This window comes from Lycorma delicatula, chromosome 3 (genome assembly GCF_047948215.1).
Source record: "Lycorma delicatula isolate Av1 chromosome 3, ASM4794821v1, whole genome shotgun sequence".
Lineage (NCBI taxonomy): Eukaryota > Metazoa > Arthropoda > Insecta > Hemiptera > Fulgoridae > Lycorma > Lycorma delicatula.
This window is the reverse complement of record NC_134457.1, coordinates 2,060,496-2,088,276: the sequence shown is the minus strand read 5'-3', so window position 1 is coordinate 2,088,276 and position 27,781 is coordinate 2,060,496. Positions and strand designations below refer to the sequence as shown.

At 29.3% G+C, this 27,781-nt stretch overlaps 1 protein-coding gene across 5 annotated transcripts in view; it reads right to left on the bottom strand.

Moving 5' to 3' along the window:
- Positions 1–27,781, bottom strand: part of l(3)76BDm (trafficking protein particle complex subunit 8 homolog l(3)76BDm) — a 130,430-nt gene that overhangs the window by 76,820 nt on the left and 25,829 nt on the right. The window contains exons 5-7 of one of the 5 annotated variants that reach the window (XM_075359351.1): positions 21,834–21,981; positions 11,502–11,693; positions 10,688–10,774 (exon numbers count right to left, since the gene is read on the bottom strand). In XM_075359351.1, coding sequence (XP_075215466.1) covers positions 10,688–10,774; positions 11,502–11,693; positions 21,834–21,981 — 427 coding nt within the window. The remainder of the gene's footprint in view (positions 1–10,687; positions 10,775–11,501; positions 11,694–21,833; positions 21,982–27,781) is intronic. The other 4 variants (XM_075359352.1, XM_075359353.1, XM_075359354.1 and 1 more) reach the window with 4 other exon arrangements.

The window sequence follows — 27,781 nt, the reverse complement described above, 5'->3', positions numbered from 1 at the left end:
ACGATCTAGTATAAAAGTAAGCAAACAAAAAGTATCATAGTATCATAAAAGTATAATAGTAGTAAAAAATATCAAATCCATATAAAAGTAAACTGCCTTTACTAGGATTTGAACATTAGAGTTCTTGACTTTGAAATCAGCTGATTTGCGATGATGAGTTCACCACTAGACCAACCTGGTGAGTTTGAGCAAGTTTTGACCGCTGTGCATTACATTTCTGCCACCCCCTGTACATAAAAGTATGTACAAAGCAATTAGACTTAATACAACACATTTTTAATTCAATTATAGCAGAATAGTAACACCGACTATAATTTTAATCAGAATATTGTAACATTACAAACTGAAAAATTCAATGAGTAAATTTCCCTTTAGCTTCAATCTAATAGACATCTGTATGTTTAATGTAAGTACACTGTTAAGGTAATTTTTATTTACAAAAAAATTTACTGTACTCTTCCACCACTGAGGGTAATGTATTTTGTAATGCCAGAAAAAAAAACCTTTTTACTAACTTTAAGCGATAGAAAAAATTACTTATTATTTGTTCTTTACTATCTGTATTTTCATATAAAGTAATTTTAATCTAAACATACAAATTTTATTTTATAATATAATGCCATTAAAAAATTGATAATACGCAAATAATAAGTATAATAATTAATTTTAAGGCACCTATTAAAATATCATTATACACAATAACTGATGGACCACTTACTAAATTCAGCATTTGTCATAGACTCAAATCCAAGAATATTTTAAATTTGAGCTTCAATAATAAAATGAATTAAGCAATACGTAGTTAAAAAAATGAAAGCAATTACTTTCAGGAGTAAGGTCATGACTGACTACATCCTCCCACACCACAACTCCATCACAGAGGTCTCAATACATGCATTCTCATCCTAACAGCAAATATCTCAGTTAAACAGGGCTTGATGTCAAAATGCCTGTCTTGGTGAAGTAAGCACCCAGGTGAGCCCCTAGCCACCTGGGTAGCTATTCTATCTATACATTCATATCAGCACCAGACCCCCTCAGCCATCCTCCACAGGGCTAAGAATTTTAGGAAGCTGGCAAATATGTTCCATTCTCTTTCAGTTTTCCAATTAACTTGCAGATCAAAACTTGATACTTGCAAGCTCTCTTAACTACTTTGGTATCTTCAGCTTCACATATCATCAATGGCACTGCACTCTGGACACAAGTCTGAATTAATCAAACCAAATCTGGTCAACCAATCTCAAAGCACCATGTCCAAAATGAAGTTGTGCAATATGCTAATCGGGGTAAATCCACCTAACTACATGCATACTTTCACATCAGGAAAAATACTATGTGTGTAATGGCCATCGGGTGATTCAGTCTGTGTGACCTGCCATAAATTGAAATCTTGGTCATCTATTTTTTTCTTTTGTGGGCCCAAGGTAAGTTGGCCTACCTTCTTGGCATTGCAACATGATTGGCACTCAGTCGCAAGGATATCAATGGGCTTAATACCAGAAATAACAAGGACCGCCTCTCGAGAGACAGTCTCTAAGCACCAATCACAGATAAAAATAGGAGATGCTGGGCTCCCAACAAAATATTCTTATAACATTTATACGTCAATTGATGAGCCTAGACAGGTGCAGCATACAGCATTATAGCTTTGCATACACAGTACACACATGGTTCTAAAATTAAGCCCCCAATCGAAGTGAACTGCTCTAGATACTTCTGCAATGAGATATACCTATTTCGATAACCTGCTATTATTACACAAGGTCGTTGTGTAACAACCAATCGCCCTTCAACAACATCATTGTCATTTTCTCAGGGCTAAACACCATGTTACATTGCAAACTTGACAACTGGAATATCTTGCAAGCCTGGGCTGTCCTGAATTTGATCTCATTCCTTAAATCTCCTTTAACCAGCAAAAGCCCATCATCTGCATAAATGATGATGTGGCATCCACTGGGTAATCTCAACCACATCAAAGAATTGAATTCAAAAGGTATAACAAAAAAATAAGAAGAACATGTAGGTCCATTACATTGTCATTTTCAATTTATAAAATTCAAAAGCACAAATAAATATCTCACCTTCTCATTTACCTAAAAAATAAAACAAAAAGATTTCAATGAGGAAAAGAGAGGTAATAATTAAACTTTAGCCAATTAAAAAAAAATCCTATTATCATCCTGATAACTTCATTGTGACAATCAATATTGCATTTTTGTTTCAACACAGTAATAAATTTATTGAATGTACAAGTATAAAAAAATTGATAAATTTTATCTTCTACAGTACTAAAGCCATTTCAATTTTGCAGTACTTTTATCTTACTAAATTTTAGGTATGACTGAGGTAGATAAATAATTGTGATACTATTTACAAATATTGTAAAAGTAGTCGACTCATCTAACCAGAAGCTGGACCCTCGGGGATCAGGTAAGCCCAGGCGAATCCCAGAACCAACTCAGGAGCTCCTGGGTCCTCCCAAGGCCTAACCCATGGCTACAGAGCTCACTTCACCTGCCATTCCCAATTTGCAAGGGGGACAAGCACACTGGACAGCCATAGAGCTTGCTTCAGTCACCATTCCCATCTAACCAGAGGGTTCCACCCGCTGGACCCCGATGTACATTATCCTCATTGTTGTAAGAATAATACTGATAAATAATAATTATAGTATTCAGGCTTCATAGAAACCTAAAAAAGAAACTAAATTATAAAAGACAGAATAATAGAAACTATGATAACTAAAGTACATACACCTTTGATAACAAAAAATTCATAACTTATTTCTTTGCCATGGTGGCAGAAATATAACAGAAGAATTAATCTACTTTTTTTTTAATGAATATCTGTAATTCACAACTTCACCCTCCTAATAAAAGAAATAATGAATATTTTTAATATCTTAACCTTCAAGGGAGCTAGGGCCTTGGTCGATGGCTTAAAACCTTCCCTGGAATAACACAAATGTATCCTGCAAATTTCATCAGTGGGTTGGTTCTACATGATGCGATAACAAGACAAACATTTTATATATATATTTCCGAATAACCGTTATTTGTTAAATCGAGTGTGTAACTGATGCATGCAAAAGTTAGCCTTCAACCTACTAACAAATACTATGTTTCAATTTTGAAAATCGGACTATTGTTTGTAGAAATATTATAAGAGCACCCCATTACATCTCCCAAAACAGTGCCTTGGGGGCACTCCGTTTGTTACCAATTGATGGCAATTACTGGTCTAGCTTCCCACAAGGTGCTTGCATATTTCAACACTCTAGCCTTACACGCAGTCCCCACAGAAAGCTAATTATTGTTAAACAGAAATTTTTTAAATCTATTTAATATTATTTTATTTAATGTAATTTAATTCTATTATTTTTTTAATATTATTCATTCAACTGATTCGAATCATTCAGTTCAAACCCAGCTCACACAGTGATAGAGACTCACAGTTCACAGTTGATTAATTCAATTCATTAGAGTTTGTACTTAAATGGGAAAAACCTCCACTACTACATATATAAATTTTTTTTTCTAGATTTTTTGAGATGAAACATATCTAAAATCCTTCTCAGTTATGCCAAAAAACATGGGTAAATATTTGGTTTGGATTGATTGAGCAGTTCTTTCGTTTATATTGAACAAATAAAAACCCTCTTCCTCTTTATATAATAGTATAGATTTATAAATATTATATTTACAAACACTCAAACCAAGTATTTTCCAAAGTTGCAAGATTCAGTACGTAAAAATTTCAAAACTGTTAATAAAACTGAAAACTTATCATTACACTGCTAAAAAAAAAGAATCACCTATTTTTAGTTTTCCTCTAGCTCCACTAAAAAAAATAATTTTACTACTATAGAGATGACTTTCCTCACAATTTAATACAAAATTTATCACACAATAGAAACGATTAAGCACAGTACAATACATTTAAAAGTGAGACAGAAACAAAGCACACTTTCTTTATCACTCATCCTTCTCTAAATAATTGAAAACAGATTTCTAATCAATTATACTTAAAATCTTATATTAAATCTACCAATAAAGTAAAAGTAAATTATATTTACTATAGCCAAAATTCTATAAGGCTTTTTAAAAATGCTCAAAAGTCAATGCGGGACAAAAATTATATGTATATTAAAAGCAAGCAAAACACATTTGCATTAAAGATAAAAAACTTGATAGAAATTAACATTTTTGAAATTCCATGCTGTACAATACATATATGACAGACTATTTCATATTGTGAGATTAAAGAAATAGAGATAAAAATTAATCGGCATGAATTTATTTCATATTTAAACAACAAATACATTTGACAGTTTATTATAATACAACAAAGTAATCGCAACACAAGAATTAATGGCACAACATTCTAAAAGCTCTTACAATGTATGATATAATGATGAAATACAAGTTACTTGTACATATAAATACATGGGAAAAAAATCGTCCGCTTAATAAACCAAAAATGTAATTTAATTTTTTTAATAAATTTATATTCTGAAATACATAATGGCTGAAAATGATTCCCACCACCAAAGAGAAATTAAAAAATATTTTTAATAAAATGAAGTCGACTAATTTTATCCAAACTTCATGACATTACATTTTTTTAATTGTTTTATAAATATATATTGGATTCTAAAACTGAATTTACACGTAGTCAATGCAAAAATATGGAATTTTCAAGATTAATACTTTGCATGTCTATATCAATAAACTGATATCTGTGAAAACCAAATACCAGTCAGGCGATAAAATCTGTGTAGTAATTTCAGACCGATTATTCTCATCTAATAATTATTCATTTTTTTTTTTAATTGTAGATTCTAATAAAACCAAAGAATCAATCAACTTTCTTTTATTATGTTTAGTAATTTTATATCTGTTCTGGTTTATCTGTAATAAACATCTGAACAAAACACAAAAATTAGAATAAAAAATACTGCTCCAATTCACACAATTTAATTATTTGATCTGATGTGTAGTGTTATTACACTTAAACATTAATTAACTTTATTTTAAAGATGATAAGATTATAAATGTGAATTATTTGCAGTAGCAAAATATTTATTCATGCAGATCAATAAAAAAAATATTAATCATATTTTGTCTACACTTGAATGAAAACAAAATAATTTTAAGCAAAATTAGAATGTCATCTTATAATACTAGCAAATAGTACATTCCTACAATCACTTTCAGTAATATTCAAAGTAATAATAATATTCAGTCATTGTGTAGAAGGGGAAAAGTGACACTAAATGTTAATCAAATTAGTCAAGCTTAAGATGTACTTTAGTCAAAAAATTATCCCAACTTTTAATTGCTTTTTATAGTTACATTTTCATGAATATCACTTGCCAGTAGCAAAACTCACTAATTACTTCTTATAAAGGTTGTTGTTGTTGTTAACTGCTGCATGTTGTTACAGCAAACCCAAACAGATTATAAATTGTTTAGTAATAAATAATATATCTGCTGAAGTGATATGAAAATGACAGCGTGAAAAAAACAAACACACACATTAGTCTGCTCTGAAAAATTATATTTATTATGTAACATTTAAGTCTATGAACTAAAAAAATGTGCAAACCTTTTTAAGTTACATGATATTTATTTAGACGCATGAAATTACTCGGGGCATTTTTAGGGTATTAGTGTACATATTTAAAAAAATTTAATTTTCTTCTACTCCATAAAATGATAGGCATTCAGGACTTTTCATAGCACACGATTCATTAGTTCTTACATGTCAATACACACATCCAGTATTTTAAAGCTACCAAAGATCTAAACTGATTCTTCTTTTACAACATGGTCGGCAGAATTCTCTCTGAAATTTGTCATAAGTTTTAAACATTTCAGCTATTTTGAATAAGCAGGAATCCATTCTGACATAACGTTAAAGAATATTTTAGCCAATACTGAATTTGAAAGTAGATTAGTCTAAGAAAGCCCACAGTTTATTTTATACGGATTTGGGGAAAACTGAAAAAATCCAATCGGATCTCACAGATTGAACAATTAATAATTCAATTGAATCCTTCAACATATGACACAATTCAGGAGACGTAAAAGAAATTCTGTTCTATAACATCACGATCTGGGTTTCTACAGGATCCCTTTAACTTCTGGTGAAAGCTAAACTTTTGTTGCAGCATTCATTTAAATCGGTCATTAGTATGCTTATACTATTTGAATAAAAATATCCTGATCTTCTGAAGAATTATCGCGAGATGGATACTTGTTGCTTGGAGAGGTCGATGAACTTTTCACGAGTCATTCATCTTGTATATACTACCGTTCCTTGAGAAAGAGTTGTCTTTTCTCTCTGTCCACCCTTTACCCTTGATCTCTTTTCTTCTCCCCATTTTTGGTTTTGTGAATGTAGGTTGCGCTGAGAATGCAGAAATCTGTAAAACCAGCATGTAATTGGTACGATCTAATGGAGGGAATCGCTATGGATTAATCAGACTTTGTTTCAGATATGGTAGCAGATGATAAGCCTAATGGCTTCAATGCCACCTCGTAAAAATAGGCTTCATAATCCTACCTAAAATATAAATAAAATATGAAATATAATTTCAAACTGGACACTGGTAAAAAATCCTTTATGTATCAGAAAGAGTAGAGAGGAATCAATAAGATTTTAGAAATTTTACTTACTGTTATTATTATTTATTTTACTATGACGTTAAACTAAGTATCAAAAATATTTTTTTTTTATTAAAAATAAAATGAAGAAAATGTAAAAAATAATAGTAAGCGTACCATATCATTATTACCATATGAGAACAAAAAAAAAATTATAAAAACTATACACAAAAGATTTCAGTTTAGTTAATGCAAAAAATCCCTGAGTTAGCTGATGTAAAAAAGTTATATATAAATTATATTTTTTGCATTATTCTATTACAAAATTTGTGTACATAGCAAAAAACATATTATTTATTCTTTTATAAAAACAGTTTTGTTTTTGTATTTCCTTTTGTAGTAAGTACAATTTCCAAGTTCAATAACTTCCAATTAAATAATTTTAAAAACGTTAATTTTAATATAAATTTTAATAAAGACCTTTTATTTTCCCTTTATAAAATTTCAGATCATATTGTTTGTTACTTTGATAAGGTAAGTATTTAGAAAAGCTTTTTATCTGCCCTCCAGAGGCATCAAAATGATTTCTTTACAATAATAAATTTTGACAACTGAAATAATGCAACATTTATCAAGAAAAGAGAAAATTATTGTATAATTTTTAAGGTTCTCATTATAGGAAGGAATTTTTACAGGCATAGGAAGGAATCAATTAAGTACAATGACAACATAAACATGGTTTATAAAAATCACCTTGTAGGTCGATGCATCTTTATAAACATTCATCTTATAAATATATTTATCAGTGGCTAATTACAATACTTAATACAGACTAATTTTCATGGTACAATAAGAAGTTAATATGTTTAAGCAGATAATTTTTTCATTAACTTCTTTCTTTTCCAACTAATAGTATTAAATGGCTTAATTTCTAAAAAAAAAAAAATTAAAAAAAAAAATAATTTTCAATGTGACTTATTCACATCAATAAGAAGGAACACACCAGTTTCTTTTAATATGTCTATCACTGTCAAAATAATACGTACATCCATTATAATTTGATCATTAAAGATCAATTAAAGAACAAAGTTCCGATTTTATCAAAGGTTAACTCTATAAACTTTAAAATTATCTTATCAAAGTTATCAATATTGGAAGTAACATAAACAAAAAAAAAGTATAAAAATTGTATTTTCTGTTTTTAAAAGAATATAAAAGACATATGATTTAAATAAGTTTCCATATGGTCCAGTCAATGGGGTTTTTTTTACTAAAAAATTAGTAAAGTTTAGGGAAGCACATGGGGTTGTAGATTAGGGTAAGTATAACTTGTATATATGCAACTGGATAAAATTTTCACTAACTGGACAAAATGGTGGTTGTTAAAGGTGGTGAAAATCAGTTTTTCAGTTTGGTATGCCAAAAATTTTGAAAAAGTTCTGAATAAAAGTTGTGGGATTTGCAGTACCTAAAATTTAAACCCTTAAATGTTGAATTTTGTTAATTAGAAACAGTAAAGAAGCCGAAAAAAACATTAAGATTGGCAGTTTTTTACAAAGGCAATATGTATTGCAAAAATAACTCTTTTACTATTTTTATTGTTTTAAAAGCTTCCCCCTCTACAACTACTGTGCGAGCAAGCTCTATTTTTCACTCATTATTTTAAAGAAGTTAAACATGTTTTATAATCATTTTTGGTCTAAAACTTTTACCATTTGAAAGTACAGGTCTTGAAGAATAGATTGCACTTAAAATGGACATGAAAAAGTTCTTAAAAGCCAAAATAATTACAGTTATCTGAAGAATCTTTTTATAAACAAATTGCAATATCTCAACAACAAATAAACCGATTTTCTTGTGTAACCACTCATTGAATTCGGAAATCCAAGAGATAACTTTTAAAACAATAAAAGTAGTAAAACAGTTATTTCTGCAATAAATATTGGCTTTACAAAAAACAGCTATTTTTAATATTTTTCGGTTTTTTTACAGTAACTAATTAACAAAATTCAATGTTTAAGGGCTTAAATTATAGGTACTGCGAATCCCACAACTAAGTAATATTAACTTATAAATAGAACATTTTAATAAATCAGTTTAATGACTAAAATAAAATTCTAGAAAATATCAAGTACAGGAAATTTAAGGATAGCACAAGATAGAATCTTTGCTTAGAAAAATTACCACTACAGTGCATGAGTAAACTAACTTGATCACAATTATTTTAACATGCTAAAACTGAATATAAGCTTTCCATATTCAGTTTCATATCGGAAACAATTCTTGTTTTTATTAGTGTAATCAATTTTTATTTGGGTTGTTTTTTTTAATAAAAAGAATACATTTATAATCATAAAGCTGTAAAATTGTGAATTACGCATCAGTGTTTTTATTGTACTCATGATATTGTTATGATGCATTGCATAGGGATAAAAATTGTTTGCTATTTATCTATAAAATAAAAAAAATAAACTTCTAAATGAAAAAAGCTTAAAAAATATACTTTTAAAAATTTGTAAAGCAAAAAATATCTCTCAAAAAGGTTTGCACAATTTAAAATAAAAAGTTATTAATAATACAAAGTACAAACATGTTAGTTATTTGGAAACATGACCAAAGGCTAACACATCCATGCTGATTGGTTTAAAAGAGTTAAAAAAATGACTGATTTTTTTTTCCAAAAAACTTGAATCAGGGATTTTATATAAAAATTTAAATGGAATATAACCATACGATTTAATTTTATGATCTGAGTTGAAACAGAAGAAATATAAACGTAACAAGAATTGATTTTTAATAAATCACGTAAGGAATGTAAATATTTACAAAATATTTGTGTAAAAAATTAAAGAAACCAAGAAACAAGAAGTAAGAGAATTAAGAATTAAGAGTTAAGATTAAGAAGTTAAGAGAGAATAAAAACAAAAAGTAAAGAATCTGCTAAAAAATTGAAGACAAGCAAGGAGTTAAAACAGTAATCAACAATGCAAAGTGTGCTCTAATGAAATTTATAATAATATCCAAATAAATATTATGCGCGATCAAGCTTGAGAATACATATCTCAGAAATCGACAGTCAGATATTTATAAAAAGTATATAAAAATTTAGTCTTGTCAGTTTTACATCTGCTGAATGCCTCAAAACATTTTTCAGACAGATTTTTTTGATAGATCTGAAAAAAAGAGCATACATAAATAATTTTTTTTCAAATTCTGAAACATTAATTAACACGTTTAAAATAAACTTATAGAATCTAAATTACTAACTTTTATACTTCCTATTCTTTAATTAAATTTTTGGCGATATAAAAGTAATGAGACTACTTTGCAGATATTAAGATGGCTGCCCAACCATATAGCTTTATGTACTCTCTTCTCATCGCATATAAAAAGTTTAAAAAAAATTGTAGTAAACAATCGACTTTTAATTATACTACTCGATTTATAAATAAAGATTTTACATCTTTATAAAAACTATACAAAAATACAAGTGTTACTGTTCTGAAATCCAGCTGATCAGTTCTTGACCCCCATACAGGAAAACACCCGCATTGTGACGATGCCGATCACCATGCCACCCTCTTTTAGTCCTGATGGGCTTTACCGGAGGTCATCTTTTTGACCCTCTAAACTCGATGACACAACACAGTCATCGGTTTGGCTTCTGTCAGGATACTGCCGATGCAAATGCCTTGGCAGACATTTCCATCAGTGTATTTACACAACCTAATATTGTCTTTGCATGGCCCCTTCCAACCACGACCACCTACTATAACTTACAACTCCAGCTATCAAATTAATTGATTTGCGGAAATGTAATTCCCGCACCTTCCTCTAACACTGAAGGTTTCACGATTTTCTTACATCTACCTTTAATTAGACTATAGACTCGGATCATTACTTGATCGAGTCTTTAAACACCAAAAATATTATCTTCATACCAACAAAACAAGTGTTAATCGCAACGACAATTTTGTCCTACAATATAATTTATTCAAATTCCTCTTGATTTACTTCAGAATCAAGAAACAAATTCATAAACTTAATAAGCCTCTAATCAAAACATACCCTACCTGTCTCTGCAGTGGTCCACTTTTAGGAGCGAGATCAATGCCTACACCTTCCCACACAGCAGCTCCATCACACACCAAACCAAAATACTAAACATATAATTTATCCAAATTTAAAATAACCACAGTTTTGGATTTCATAACCAATAATCTGTCAAAATGAGGTCTTTAGAATCAGAGCTATAAAAGCAAACAGGTTTTTTTTATTTATCTGAAAGATCTTGCAAACAAAGCGATTGAAAAATGTTTAAATGGAATTAAAAAACATAATAATGAACAGGCCAAATTTAAAAATATTCTTTACGAAAATCTAACAGTCCATTTCCGAAATATTTATCTTTTTAACTGACCAAAAATAATATTTAATTCAATAGCAGATCAAAGCTGTTTCCAGATTTTCTAGAGCTTCTGAGAAATTAAAACAAAATTTAACAATCCTATTCAAATGTTAAATAATATTTCAACAAAAATATTAAAAAAAAAACTTGCAATAATATTTAATACTGTTGATAAGTAAATAACTGAGTATTCTAAGGTACATATATTTTTAATCAAAACCAAAATGTCCAGAATCTTGCTTACATCTCCTGCTAATGCAAACGATTAGTAAACATCAATAACATAGAAATGGTCTATTTCCAATCTGTAGATTTAATTTTAAAAGGCCAGCTTAATATTATACAATTAGTATTGTATTAAATATATATATTTATATATATATATATATATATATAATATTGAATTAAATATATAATATTTTTTTTAATTTTTTACCCTTCTGAAATAAAATTTACAGTTAAATAATTATTAATGTTACCTTTTCAGCACAATTATTATTGGCAATAATGTGCTGTGTTTCATTGATTGGACTCAGAGGATGTAGAATAACCGGTGAAGATTCACCCACTTCTTGCGCAGGTTCGATATTGAAAGTACCTGATGATGCTGTCATCGCTTCAATCATATGATTCTCTACCGGAGTCAGATCCACATCGATTGTATCCTGCAACTATCTCACTAAACTGAACTGCTATCTACTATGCTCTATATTTTATTCTTCATTATATAATTTCCACCACCAAAGATCTAATGCATTATAATAATTTATAAGTACAATAAAATGGGTATACACGTCAATTAAATGAAATACATTTCAAGAACCAACAACCAAAACATTAAAGAAAAAAAAAATATTTATCTGATATCTTGATAAAACTTTGGAAATTTATATTCACTTGCCGTTAATAATTTACAAACGGAGAATACTAAATAAATGAAACTTCATACTTTTATACAACCGGTAAAACATTTTTGAGGAATCCTGCATCAACTACATCTTGTTGGATCCTGTTTGTTTTCATATGTATACGGTATGCTTTTGAAATTAAAATTTTTTCACTAATATTTTCAACATTAAAAAGAAATTCTATTTCAAATTATAATAAAGAAAAGAAAAATTGAAAATTAAAAATAATAATACAAAAATTTGAAAATTAGAGAAATATTATATTTACAAAAAAATATAATGTAGTAAAATATGATATAGTAACTTAATGAATCACTAGCCATTTGAGAATAATGGAATTTTTAGGTCCCTATCGACTAGAAATAAACTAAACTATAGTGTATAAATAATTTTAAAAAACTTTTACGTGTCATCAGTGAGAAGTTATAAAAATTGTACTCATGGCTAACTTTAAAGCTTTCTTTCTTAATTGATTGATGTGAATAACTATAATTAAACTTATCAAGCCGCTTTCCTGCTGTAACCAAAGAAAAAAGTACGTTAGTTTTATTACTTTTTTTCAAAGAGAATGACTTTCACAGAATACATCTCATTCAATTTATAATAAGAAAACTTAATTTTGAAAATACCTTCTCAAACTTTTTTTTGTTAGTATCTTTTAATACAATTTTAAGCAAAGTTTCAATCCTGCTGTATAAGAGGCTTGGGAGTTTAGAAATACCAGAATATTTGTTATTCTCTACCCGAGGTGCTACATGCAAATGGCTCAAATAGTGTTCACATCATTGTAATAATAAGGAAAAAGAAAAGTTTGATAAAATATTAGGTTTTTAAAGTTTTGTCTATTTAGATGTTTTTCCATACGTGAGTATGTAATACAAAGAAAAGTAACACGGGTTTCTTTTAATGTTTCAGAAGCGAACAATTATACAATGTATAATTATGTTCATTAATTTTAAAGTTAAATGTTCATATACTTTTAAAATTTCATTTTTTGAAAGTTAAAACAGATACATACGTAAAATGCAAGTTAGGCACATTTCTTGGTGAGTTAGGGTTAAATAGGATCTCATTAGGTGAGAATATGGACTTTTCATTGGTCACACACATGAGCTGAAAACCGATGAAATGATCACAAAAAGAGTAAAGCCACAGTAAAGTTATTAGTTCTAGGAATTGAATACCGCATCACTTTCAAAAAAGCAACGAATTAATTTTATAAAGTGGGGTATGAGGACTTCTTGGGTATATTGTATTGGCAGATTAAAATAGTTATTAATATGTATGATTATAATTTACAGATTGGAAAAACAAAATAATTTTCAATAACATATTTATGGAGCGGATAACGAATGTAGCATGAGTAATTATCCCGTAAATAAATAAATCTTTATTCTGATCAGAAAATAAAAATACATTAACAGATCATGTCAATATAAGATAAATTACACTAACAGCACAGTTTTTGGGTAGTGAATTTTTATTGCGCTCCTAATGTAACTTTTTATGCTGAATTTGCAATAAGAATTTTCCCATCATTCACAGTTTTTATGTGATAACATTTAAAAGTAAGTATCGCTTTTGTAGAATTCTACGTATTTTTTTGGGGCAACTTATTTACAAAAATGAATAATTTAAATGATTTCTATCATTGGTGGGGTACAAACGTAAAATTATGAAAGCAATAGCTGTACTTACATGATGATTCATTAAGTATAGATTCTGACATGTCATACTGTGGTTTCATACTTTTTTTATTTACAGTTACTGTGTCAATTGTATAGTGATAGTGAATAAATATGCTACGGAAGTGTGTAAAAAATGATTTAGTCAACTTTTGTTTGAGTGTAGAGATCTGATGAAGTTAGACTCCACTAGTTAAAAAATGTTAAGAACTATGTTATTCTAGTCTCATTATTTTCAGTAATTTCAATAAAGATGTGTATATAAAAATAAAACTGTAATTTGATGAATTATTAATACAAATTCACGTGCAAAAAGGTGAAAATTTACTAATGAAAATAATACAATTAATTATTTTAGTCTAAGATTATATCTGAATTACGGTGCAATACGTCAACAATTCAACATCTATTGAGGCTGCAACATGCCAGAAAATGAGTATTCATCATTTTAAGAAAATAAAAATTAAACATAATATAATCATGAAAAATTAATTAATCAGTCAAAAAATTAATCTAAAAAATAATAATAAAACTAATTAATGTACAATACCCCCAAAAAAACACAATCAACCAAAAATTATTTAAACCATTTTGCTGCTAATAACACTTTCCCTAACAATGTAAATGGATGCTGATTATCCAAATGCTGATTTCCTAAAAGTCCAACTATCCAAACTACTTACAACCACATAATGTAATTTTAAAAAATTAATACAATATTTAAAAAAATCTAATTTACCATTAAAATAAAGCTTCGTTTCAACAAACAAAAGTGTTTTTATCAATCTTTGCTTCTACTGGATTTTTAATACAATAATAAAATTAATTTCTGAAAATACTGATTAGTCGAGATATGATGAATTATGATGTAATGATTTGCAACCACGGCTGTCAAACAAAAAGATTCATGAATGTTTGTATATCACTAAGGACTGGTTGGAGCGACAAAAAGAATGCAATTATATCCAGATTGTTAAAAAACAATTACATGATCTTGCAGCTTATAAAAAAAGAATAACATTAAAAAAGGTAAGAATTACAAATATTTTTAAGAAGAAATAGTGCTTTTAAAGGTATGTTTTGATTACTGACTGTCATTATTCAGGATAGTCACTAATGTATGTGTATGTATGGATATGTCCAATATTTTGTAGGTTTGATTATATTAAACATACTATTTTTTAATTTTTAAGAAATGATATTTTTTATAAAATATGTAACTTAACTCAATTTCTCTTCCATATGTGTTTTATAAATTTTTTAAAAAACGTTTTTTATAAAATAGTAGGATAGCAAATTTTAATTTCTTTCAGAGATAGTTTTTGTAAAGTATTACTGTCTCTTTTTTTACTACATTGTAAGTATGCTATCTTTTTTAATTTTACTGAAATACATTTATTTTTTTTATATTTTCGTCTTTTTATTAAGTGTGATGCCCGTGGAATGTTGAAATGAGTATAGGTTTTATTAATCTGGAGAAAGCTTAAATACATGCTTTTGCAACTAAGTAGTTTAGAGGTTATACAAAGGACTATCAGAACGATGTAAAATAAACAGAAATTAGCAATTAAAATAAAGAGTTCTGTCCTACAAATGAGGTTATAAAGAATGTAAGGCAATGCTGCTTACCACCAAGACCATTTAACCCTTAGAGCCTCAAGGTAACGATATATTGTACATGAGTGCTTCTGCTAAAAGTCTCACCCGTATGATATACCGGTATGTAGTTTTTATGTTCATATATTTCTTTACGTTACTGCTAGATCGCTCATATAGTATCTTTTCTTAAAGCTTACAATTTGTAGATATCGATAGTGTAGGTTGTTTTCATTTTACGATACGTATTTTAGAGAATAATCAATTTAAAAATTCCGATAATCTCAGATGTAAACAGAAGTTTGTTCCGTGCATTCACGGTTATGTTTTGGTTACTCCGTGGGTTTATAAGGGATTTTATATAGGTATTATAATATTATTTTATGAAATTAGAGTTTCAATTATAGTGTTAGTTGTAGTTTTAGTTACCGTGATCCGTAAAATATTCAGATTTATTCGTTAGTTCAGTGTTTTATTTTTCTACAATGTCCGGGCCTAGTATTTATGTCTTACCGATGCAAAAATTAATAACTTTTTTGTTGATGATACTGATAGCAATTTCGAATTATCTAGTGACAGTGGGGCTAAAGAAGATGATGAATTAATCACAAGCGATAGTAATGGGGATTCAGAAGAAGATGAGGCATACAGAAACATCATTGAACCGGAAGATAATGTCCTTCCTCCACATCAATTTTTGGAACTCCCCGGCCCAAAACATATGCCTAATCCAGGTTCCACACCTATAATTTATTTTTATTTATTATTTACACTTAATTTATTTGAACTGATGGTGAAAGAAACAATAGATCAGCCAATCAATATTTAAATGCAAATAGAGATAGGCTGTCTGAACCATACCGAAAATGGAAAAATATTACCATTTCTGAAATGAAAGGTTTTATAGCTTGCATACTGAATATGGGGATAATTAAAAAACCTACTCTTAAGAGTTACTGCAGTACAGTATCATCACAGGCAACCCCTTGGTTTGGTAAAATGTTTTCAGCACACCATTTTAGAATTATTTTGAAATTTCAAAGCATAAATGTTACAAAAAACGGTAACACAAAAATTTCAATAACTCTGTAAATAATATGAATTTTTAAGTGAAATTTTTTTTATTTTGTTCACAAATAATTTTAGTTTCTAGAAACAGAGATAGATTAGATATAAATAACAAGGATTTTTTTCAAATAAAGAACAAATTCAGTATTTTTTTTTTAAATGAAAAAAAGTTGAATTTTATTTTTAAAATAATTAATCAAGGGTGTAACACCATTTTGGATCGCAGCACCACAATCTACATAGTTTACTACTGAGTAATTATAATTTTTTTCATAATTTTATCGTGTATATTGTTATTTCTGTGGCATTTCTACCAAACATCTACTTTTTCTGAAAAACATGCTTGAGGCTTTTAACTAGTACTTACAAAATAGGCTTGAAACTGTAAGGGTTAAAATAATTAGTGATGAAATATTGTGAAATTGGTAGACAATTGAGATAATGGATGGTTATCTGTACCCCTTCATATGATTCAACAATTTTAACGTCAAAGTTCAATTTAATATACAGTGTCCCATGAATAAATAGAGAAACTTTCAGGACACGTTCTACTGGTGAAGATAATGAAAAAATTCATATAAATAGAGGTCTAGAAATACTTTGTTTTCAAGTATTGGCTAGTGAAAGATTTTGCCAGGATTCTCTTCTAATAAAAAGTCCTATTATAATTTTTGGGATCCAAATTAAGGAGTAAAGTTGGTGATTTCTTATGCAATTTGAGCTGGGAAATAGGATAAAACAGGCCCCAGAACTGTAACTCCAGCAGCTTTTAAGATATCCAACGTAAAACACAAAATTTGGTGTCAAAAAACAAGTTTTTTTTTAGTTTTGAAGTACAATAGCCTTGTTAAATGAGCAATAAGTGCGGAAGATTTAGTAATAAAACTTGTAGAGAATTTAATTCTGAGAAAATTAATGTAAGTAAATACAGTCAACAAAAAGTAAATAAAAACTTTTAAAAAATGGTATTTTTATTGAAGCAAATCAGATAAAAAATAGACAGAAAATCGTAAAATTCTTTTTGTACCTAATAAACAGAACTAATAACAGAAAAAACAAAAAAAGTTTAATAAACTAAAAAAAAAAAAATAGAGAACAAAAGTTTAAGAAACTAAAGCAAAAATGAGAATATGAAGAAAAAAGTGGAGAAAAAAGCAGATGAAAGCTAAGAAATGTTACAAATTTTTGATAAAAAAATTGATAACAGAGATATGTGATAAAGGCTACAGCACATGAAGTTAAAATTTGAAAAAATCTTATAAACAGGCCAAAAAGTTGGCAACAAAGTAGAAAATGAATGGATAAGTTCAAAAAAGGAAATAATTAAAAGGGATAGCAATTTTAGGCATAACGGTTGATAACAGTTCATAAAAACCCTGGATAACGTAAGACACATAAGAAATGATGGTACAGAAAGTACAAAAAGTGACATATGGTGAAGATAAAAAACTGAAACTTCTTAAATAAGAGGTACAAAGCGGCAAAATAGGATTAGTTAAAAATTATATGAGACGTGTTTTTAAGTAAGTACCATTTTGATATAAAAAATAAACAATTTAAATAAAAAAATTATATTCACCTAACAGCTTGGAACTTATCACCAATTTCCATATAATTTCCGCTAACATTAAGATACTCATCGTATTGTGTGATCAGTTTCATAGAAATTTGCCATCTGAATATATAATAATTGAATAGTTTTTGATGTAATCATCGTCATCGTGGTGCTGACCACAGAGGTGCCGCTTTAAATGCAGTAACAAGTGGTAGTCACTGGGTGCCAGGTCAGGAGTATACGGTGAGTGATCAATTTCACAGTCAATGTCACAGTGAATATGATGAGCCGCTTGTGACCGAGTATTGTTGTGAAGCAACACAAATCCCCTACTTAGCAAGCCACTCCTTCTATTTTGGATTTTGGGACATAGTTTAGTCAAGGTTTCACAATATATTTCACAATTTATTATTTCAATCCAAGGCAATAAAATCAACAAGCAACGGTCCCACATGACTTTCGAGCTGACATTGTTTGCTTGAACTTCACTTTCTTAGGAGATGCTTGATGTCTCCATTTCATGGCCTGTTGTTTTAATTCCAGTGTAATGCGAGACACTCATGTCTCATCATCAGTAACAATTTTGCTTAAAAACAGATCACCTTCATTGTTGCATCTCAAGAGAAATTCAATGCACTGGCTAAACATTTGTTTTTTTTGCAACTCGGCTAGTATTTCTGGTACCCAGTGTGAGTAAAACTTCCAATAATTTAACCATACTGACATAATTTCATAGAGAACTCTACATGAAATTAAAGAAAATTTATTACATATTGATCAAATTGTAAACCATCTATTCTCATCGACTTTTACACTTACTCGCTGCATCAGAACAGTTGGTCACCCAACCTATGCCACATTGTGTAAATTTGTATGGACCTCTTTAAATACCATAATCATTTTTTCACCATTACAGTAGACATAGCATTGTCCCCATATGCTTTACTAATCTATGAATTTCAGCCATTTTCATATCTCTTACTTGAAAGAAACGTACTCTTACATGACATAACAAAATATATTCTTTTAGAATATAAAAGAAAGCTAATAATAATAATTTTTAGGGAGTGAGTAGCTGCAGGTGGAATGAGTGTATAAAAGAACAATATAAAGGGAAAAGTGACCTAATTAAATGTTTTTGGAAGAAAAATATACTGTGATATGAATATATAAGAGATCTAAAAGATTTAAAGAATTGGCACCACCAGAAAAATAATTGTATCATCAGAACTGCTACTCGCTACAATATATAATTAAAGTAGATATATAAATAGACTGATTCTTTTTTCAAAACAGTTTTTTTGGGCCCGAGGTACCCTTAAAATTTCAACATGAAAAACCTGTGAATTTTTTAACTTTTACAAACTTACAATATGTCTCTAAATAAATGCTATTTCAAATACAAAAAGTAAAAATGAAACAAAATAAATAATTAACTGAACAAACTTGATTTTATAAAAAAATTTGTAACATAAGAAAACAAGGCAAGGCGTCTCTAGATCAAGCCATTAAAACTCATTTATCTGCATCTATTGGGACCCAGACAAAGATTTGTTTAGGATAAACAAATCTTTGGATAATTTGTAACTTCTGTTACATAAAATGTTTTAGTATACCTGCAACAGCCCAATAGGTAGAACTGAGTCACAAGTTATATAATCCATCTACAGCAAAAGCTGTGTGCAAAATAATTACACGTATGCTCATTTAGTTTTTAAAAAAAATTTTAGCACAAAAATCTAAGAAATTTTTTAATATATTTTTTCTGTTTAGAAACTATAGGATTTCTTAACTTCATAATCGGTAACAACGAATCACTTTTATAAATTTTAATAACAACCTTTAATCTTTCTGCATACTGATAACAATCTTATATATTTTTCTTTACATTTAACAGAAGCTGGTGTAGTACATGATGTACTACAGTAAACAAAACACTCTGTGACCAATATCTGCCTGGTCAACAACATGATTCATTTTACACAAAAATCACAGCCCACGATTTCATGATCACAGCTACTAGTGTAGCTCTTATAGTAAGTTTACTACTATCGTATCCACTAATAATATGGCCTTAATTAATCTGACTTATGTAAAGAAAATATGTATTTATGAATCCTTTCCTGTTCTGATGATTTAATAATAATACTGAACAGTAAAATATTATGATTAAATTATTCTGTTATGTAATAACTCCACTTAAGTTTACTTCAACCAAAGAAAGATGTTTTACAAATGTTTTTTATTAATATAAAAATTATTTTACTTCCCGTCTAGATAGCTCTAGAAGGGAAAGTATTGTACTCGGTTCAATTTGGGCAAATGAGGTTTTAACCGGATCTTGACATTTTGACACCTAAGGAACCCAAAATAACAGATGGAAATTTTCTAGATGTTAATGTGTGTGTGTATATGTGTGTTCGGTGGTAGCCTCTAAATCACCTTATATCTCCAGAACTACAGGACTGATTTTTACCAAACCCAGTCGGATTACTTCTACATATGGGGCATTGATGCCATTAACTTTTCAACTTAAAAAGTCAAAGGGGTATGGCTGTAGAGTAAGATCACCCTCAATATCTTGAGATTTTGCCTAATTAAGGTCATATTTGTTAATGATTAAAGAATAACAGTATATGCAAAAAAATTCTATGTAAGTTGTGAAATTACATTAGTTTAGTTAGTGCTGACCATCACTGCTAGCAACGCCACACCTGCGTGACTCAAATACGGTATGAGCACGCGCTTTAGTAAGAATCATTGAATTAAATAAACGAAAAAATATTATATTTAAATAAAATGATAAATATTTTAAATTCAGTTATGTGTATGTAAGCCGTGCATCAAAAACAGGGAAAGTCCTACAACTGTGTTGTCAGCTTCTTTTTGATGAAAATGATTAAGATAAATAAGTTTTTATGTAGTAAAGATAATGGATTAATATTTGCTAAAAATATAATAAGGAAAAAATATTAATGTCGATATAAATATATATCGAAGAACATAATTAGAAAAAGACGCTTGTTATTTTACGTTATATCGTGATATAATAAAACAATTAACCACTTTTTTACACTGAATTATAGCAATAATTCTAAAAAACAAATTAAAAATAAACATAAATAGTAAATACCACATTCATCTAAACATAAATAATTATAAATATGTTGATTTAAGATATATATGCAGACTATATTCAGCAAAATATACTCCTCCAATATGTACTCCAAACAACCAAAATAACCAACAAATAAATTTACAAAAATCTACTATTTGTTTAAGACTGATAAAATGGAATTCAATAGTGCAATAACTTATTTAAAAATCTGGATAATATAAAAATCATAATCAGCCATCATGATAAAGCCAATATTTATTTACTGCGATTTTATGTTTAAATAAAATAAAAAATCATACAATGCTTGAAAAACACTGCATATGCCAAGCATAACAGCAAGTAATTATGTAAAATATTAAAAACATAAAAAACATGCTTATGAAGGAAATTAATGATAATAAAATAAAAATTAAACTAAAAGCAAAAATTTATATAACATACCATCAAATTTGAACCATTAAAACAAATAATTTTAATTTGAAAAACTGAAAAAGCAATATATGAGAAGAGAATAGGTGACAAATGAAAAATAGTTTTTAATTTTGCTGGAAGGTTTTCAATTACGTATATAGAAATAATACACACAAAGTTTTCAAAATTAAATTACATATCCATTGTTTAAATAGCTATAAATTAGAAATCATTCAACAAGTGAGACAGACAATAATACCAACTAGTAATACTTAAATAATATGTTGAAAAAGCTTTTAACCAAGCTAACATGAATGATTTTTCCAAGTATTTTTTTAATAAATTTCATTACTATTAAATAAGCAACACTAAAACACATAATGGGAAAAGTAACTTGAATGCAAATTGTTTAATTAAAAAAGATAATTTTAAAAGCAGAAAATTAAAAAAATTTCTTTGTAATAATATACCTGTCTTTCATAATGGTGCATTAAATATTGATTCCATGGATCAGCTAACTGTGAATCAGCATTTACTGCCGTTTGAGAATTAATACATAAAAGAAAACAGCTGTTATTTCCGTAAGCTGTTTTCATTCCTTCAAAAACCTTCTCTGCCCTACAAAGAGAAAACAATGATTATTACCTTTATTTAAAAAAAAATAAATGTCATAAACTTATTCAAAACATTAACACATGATCATTTTTTTTTTTAAATATTTGTTTTTATTGAAATCGGAAACAATTTCAATAGCTACTAGGGCAGTTTGGAAAGTTCTCTAGAAGCAGTCCAAGTATGACAAATGACTATGACATTTGTCAAGTATGATCCTTCAGATGGCGTGCTGCAAAGTTTCAGACAGACGCATGCGCTTGAATGCGTTTTTTGGTTGACTGTGATCAAACCTGGCACATAGTGAATGGAAAGCTTTTTCATACCAAAATAATTGTGTAAAATGCAGTGGAAATGGTCTATTAAGATGTTTGTGATGTCAGCAAGCTTGCGTACCTTCAGTTGACAGTTTAATATGGCATTGTGGAATTTTGTGATGAATTCATTTTCTATATTTCACCGACTCTCAAGGACTTAGAGTCTGTGATGAAAATTATAAAGAACTATCATCATGCAAAAACAAAATCCCTCGAGATGTAAAGAAGTTCTTTATTGAACTTCTTTAGCCTAACAGATGATGAATGTCACCATCTTATTGACTGTTGGTTTGTCTCGACATTTGAATAGGAAATTCAGGCTTAATCTCCAGTAACAATGCAACCAACCATTTATCGCTTTCATTTTCATAGCACCACAGAAATTCAACAATTCTTTTTTTTACTTGTGTCTGTTAACATCTTCATTACCCATCTGCCACACAATTTTTCAGTCAAAACTTCATAAAACAAAGATTTTGAAACGTGACAAAGAAAACTGTGACAAGGTGAACCACCAGTTTTCCTGAATTTTTTTGTCAAATCTTTCAATCAAGTCATCTGTCATCACAGACGGTTGGTTGCTACATTATCATGAACGTTCATTCAACCTTCTCGAAATTAATGATACCGCTTCTTACTTTAGCATTAATCATAATACTCGGCCTGAAAATGTCACAAATTTTACATGTAAATTTCAGCCACAGAATTATTTTTTGACTTCAAAAATAGGATTACCCCTTGTACTTGAAATGCTCAATGGGATCATTAATTGTAGTAGTCATTAAAAATGCACAAATATAAACAACAAACAACAAAATGACTAAACTATTGATACTAACACCTGACTAACTATTGAATGAAATAACTATGCAAAGCAGTGCCAGCTGTTTACATCGTGTATGTAGGTGGCAAATTCAAAACAGATTATATTTTAAAAACATGCCTCGTACAGGTCTTGCCTTACTCCTCTTCCTAGGTCAAAATATTAAGTTTGAGCATCTTTTATCTATACAGCTGTTTTCTGATTCGTGTAAAATTTTTCATTTAATCTCATATTTCCATCTACGTTTTAGCTAGTTTATACCATTTTAAAAATTCCTCTTAAAAGCAAATGGTTTCTACTATTTGTTTTATCTCTTTTTATATATCTTTACTAATATTTCCTATTGCTTCCCTAGTCTTCCTCTCCTTTCCTGAATCCATACTGTTCTTCTATAACAATTTTGTTTATTTTACAGTCTTTTGTTCAGAAATTACAGAAAAAACTTTATTAAATGCAAATTAAAATAATTGTCCTATAATCTTGATACTTCCACCAAATGTTTTGATGATTGAAATCATGGTCTACATCTCACTATTATAGATTGTATTACACAGTTTCAACATGTACTGCAATCCTTCTTCATCAAACTATTTAATTATTTATATTGGCATATCATCTTTCCCTATATATTTTTTATTCTTCATATCATTTCTTTTTCTTATAACTTCCAATTTTAGAATTGCTGCTCCTACTTTATTCTCAATCATTTCATACTGAGCTTTTATAGGAAGATATAATAGTTTTCTGTTAGATTGGCACAGTTCCTCTACATATTCCTTCCACCCTTTCAGTAATCTTTCTATTCGTATAATTCTTTGCCAATACTACAGGAAATTTCTTTAGTGCCTGTACTCTTAATTTGGTCTTAATGTAGACTGGAATAAAATGTTCAGCATTTAAAAAAAATTAGGGTTCAAATACAGAGATAGAAGAATGATTGCTAACATTTACAGGAACCATACAGCAACAGGAATAATTGAAGAATGAACCCATAATAAGAAAGGGAGTCTGACAAGGATGTCCCCTATCCCTGTTAATTTTTAAACAGAATTAGCAGTTAATGATGTTAAAGAACAATTTAGATCCAGAGTAACAGTACAAGGTAAAAAGATAAAGATGCTATGATTTGCTGATGATATAGTAATTCTAGTTGATAGTAAAAAAGATTTAGAAGAAACAATGAATGGCATGGATGAAGTCCTCCACAAGAACTACCCATGAAAATAAACAAGAACAAAATGAAAGTAACGAAATGTAGTAGAAATAATGAAGATGGACCACTGAACGTGAAAACAGGAAGAGAAAAGATTATGGAGGTAGAAGAATTTTGTTATTTGGGAAGTAGAATTGCTAAAGATGGACGAAGCAGGAGCGATATAAAATGCTGAATTGCACAGGCGAAACAAGCTTACAGTCAGAAATATAATTTGTTTACATCAAAAATTAATTTAAATGTAAGGAAAAATTTTTTGAAGTATTTGTTTGGAATGTCGCTTTATATGGAAATGAAACTTGGACGATCAGAGTACCTGAGAAGAAAAGATTAGAAGCTTTTGAAATGCGGTGCTATAGTATGTAAAAAATCAGAAAGGTGGATAAAATGACAAATGATGATGTGTTGCGGCAAATCGATGAAGAAAGAAGCATTTGGAAAAATATAGCTAAAAGAAGAGACAGACTTATAGGCCACACATTAAGGCATCCTGGAATAGTCACTTTAATATTAGAGGGTCAGGTAGAAGGAAAAAATTGTGCAGGCAGGCATCGTTTGGAATATGTAAAACAAATTGTTAGTGATGTAGGATGTAGGGGGTATACCAAAATGAAACGACTAGCACTAGATAGGAAAGCTTGGAGAGCTGCATCAAACCAGTCAAATGACTGAAGACAAAAAAAATACTTTTTATATTATACCTGATTTTATTTTTTTGTACTTCAGTTCATACTATCCTTTTCTTTCTAAATCTTCTATATCTAAGCATTTGTTTCAAACATTTTCTCCTTTGTTTTTTTGGGTGACTCTTCTAAACATTATTCAATTTTTGCAGTGCATATACCTTCTTCATTCTGTTCATGAAGAATATCTTTTTATCTTCTTCTGTTAATGAAGCCATTTTTTCACTGCTGTTTTTATGAAATCATTCAAATTCACACAAAAATCAAACGCATTTCTTTTTTTCAATACCAAGCTAATTTCTACACTATTACCTTTTCCCCAATTGCTGTTATTTTTTCCAAATTCTATTTAGTTATTTTAATTGTCTTCAATATTACTTTTATTTCTGCTCCTACAAGTATATGATTGCTATTTATGTGAGTTTCCTGCCAACCTATAAAGGACATTCAATAATTAATGAGACTAACTGATGTAGAGAAAAAACAGTTTATTCAATGAAAATGAAACTTTTTGAAGGTAAAGGTGACAACCTTGGAACACATTTAATCAGCTGTTCGATCATTATTAATCTAAACATAACTTCTTTTGTTGATTTCAGAATGTCATCTCTGCTTGAAACATGTACACCAGAAGAGCAGCATTCAGTGATAAGACTTTTGCTATCAGAAGTGAAACCAGTGAGAATTTACTTAAGAATGTTGAAACAGTACGGTGAAAAATATTTAAACAGCAGTAATGTATATTAGCGGGTGGAACATTTTAATTCGGGCAGAACAAGTTGGACCGATCTCCATCGCTCTGGAAGACCGCTTGAAGTTTTGACTACCGCGCTGCAAAATCTCGTAAAAGATCTTATTCACAAAGACAAGCAAGTCAAAATTTCCAAACTCCTACTTAGTGTAATATCAATGTTGGAACTGTGCATTCAATCATTTATGACGTGCTGAATTATCGCAAAACATGTTCGAGATGGGTTCCAAGACAGTCGACTCAAGCCCATAAAGACTTCCGAATTCACATTTGTACTGAGCTCAAAGAACGATTTCAAGTGGAAGATAACTTTCAAGATTGTATAATAACCTGTGATGAAACATGTATACACCATTTCAGGCCCAAATCTAAACGACAACCTCTTGAGTGGAAACATACGGACTCGTCTACCAAAAAAAAATTCAAAACTCACACATCAGCCAGTAAAATATAAGTCTTCTGGGATTTAAGAGGCCCAATTTTTAATGATTATTTAGAAGAACAACGTACCATGAACAGCGAGTACTACTCTAACATGCTCTAACCCATGAACAGCGAGTACTACTCTAACATGCTCTAACCCATGAACAGCGAGTACTACTCTAACATGCTCTAACCCATGAACAGCGAGTACTACTCTAACCTGCTCTAACAGAAAGTGAGACCTGTGATAAGGCGAAAACATCAGGGTGCTCTCTCAAAAGATGCGATTCTCTTGTATGACAATGCGCTCAGAGAACAAATCACTTACAGAACTGGAGACACTAAAGAAGTTGGGATTGGAGGTGTTGCCACATCCTACTTACAGCCCAGACCCCACCCCATCCATTTGTCATTTGTTTGATTTGCTCAAAGACTTTTTTCACGGCAAGAAGTTTGAAGCGGTCAAAAAAGCGATACACGAATAGTACAAAAACCAAGCTAAAGACTTATATTCCGCAGGAATCAGAAAGCTCACAGAATGGTGGGACAAGTGTATAAATGTTGCTGGTGGAGACTATGTTGAAAAGTACTGTAAGTTTCATTAATAAATAGTTTTTCTCTACATTAATTTGTCTCATTAATTATTGAACATCCCTCATACATATCTTTTTATTGTATTTCTGATCTTTCTTCTGCAATTATACAGTCAATTTGATATCTGTATTTATCTTTGATTATTTCCATGTCTGAAGGTTTCTTATACGATTTTCAAATCAAATATAAATGTTATATTTCTTTGTAAAACTCATTAAGTGTATTTTCCCTCAGATTTTGTGTGTTCATTGTTCTCTCCATCCTTCCCCTACCATACCATTCCCCAATCCCCATTATTATTCTACAATAATCGTTACCTTCCCCTTTGGGTTCAGAAATTATCTTCATAAGTAAAAATAAGCTTTTGTACGCATTTTGCTATTTCTTTTTTTAGAATGATTCCTACATATCTTTTTCATTTTCTATTAGGTTAATAATATACCGCATACTTAATGATATCTTCCTTCCATTCACACTTTACTTAACTGAATTATAACCACTCTGCTTATTTTCATCCTTCTTTTTAAATTTTTTAATTTGTATGCTTGCAGAGATTTTCTTATATTTCATGTGCCTATTCATATCTTCATTCCAAATATTGCTTACTGTCTTTTTTTCTAACAGCTGATTCCCACAATCTTTCGTGCCGGCTTCTCATGGAGATCTAAACGGGAAGCAATTCTAATTCCAGGACATTTAACAGAAGATCGAGTACCACGATGCTAATTCTTAGAGAATCACTATTATATATTTTTTTAGTCAAAATTTTACAAACAAAACTAATTTATAAAAAAGGAATTAACGCTAACATAAATTTAACTTAAGTTTCAACAAGAAGTGATAAACCTTTTAATTTTAATGCGCATTTTTAAATTCATAAAATAACCGATATATCAACAAAATAAAAATTTATATATGCGACTAACTTAAATAAAAAAAGTCTGAGAAAGCAAAAGACATATTACTGTATAAATAAATTTTTAATGAAAATAAAACATAAAA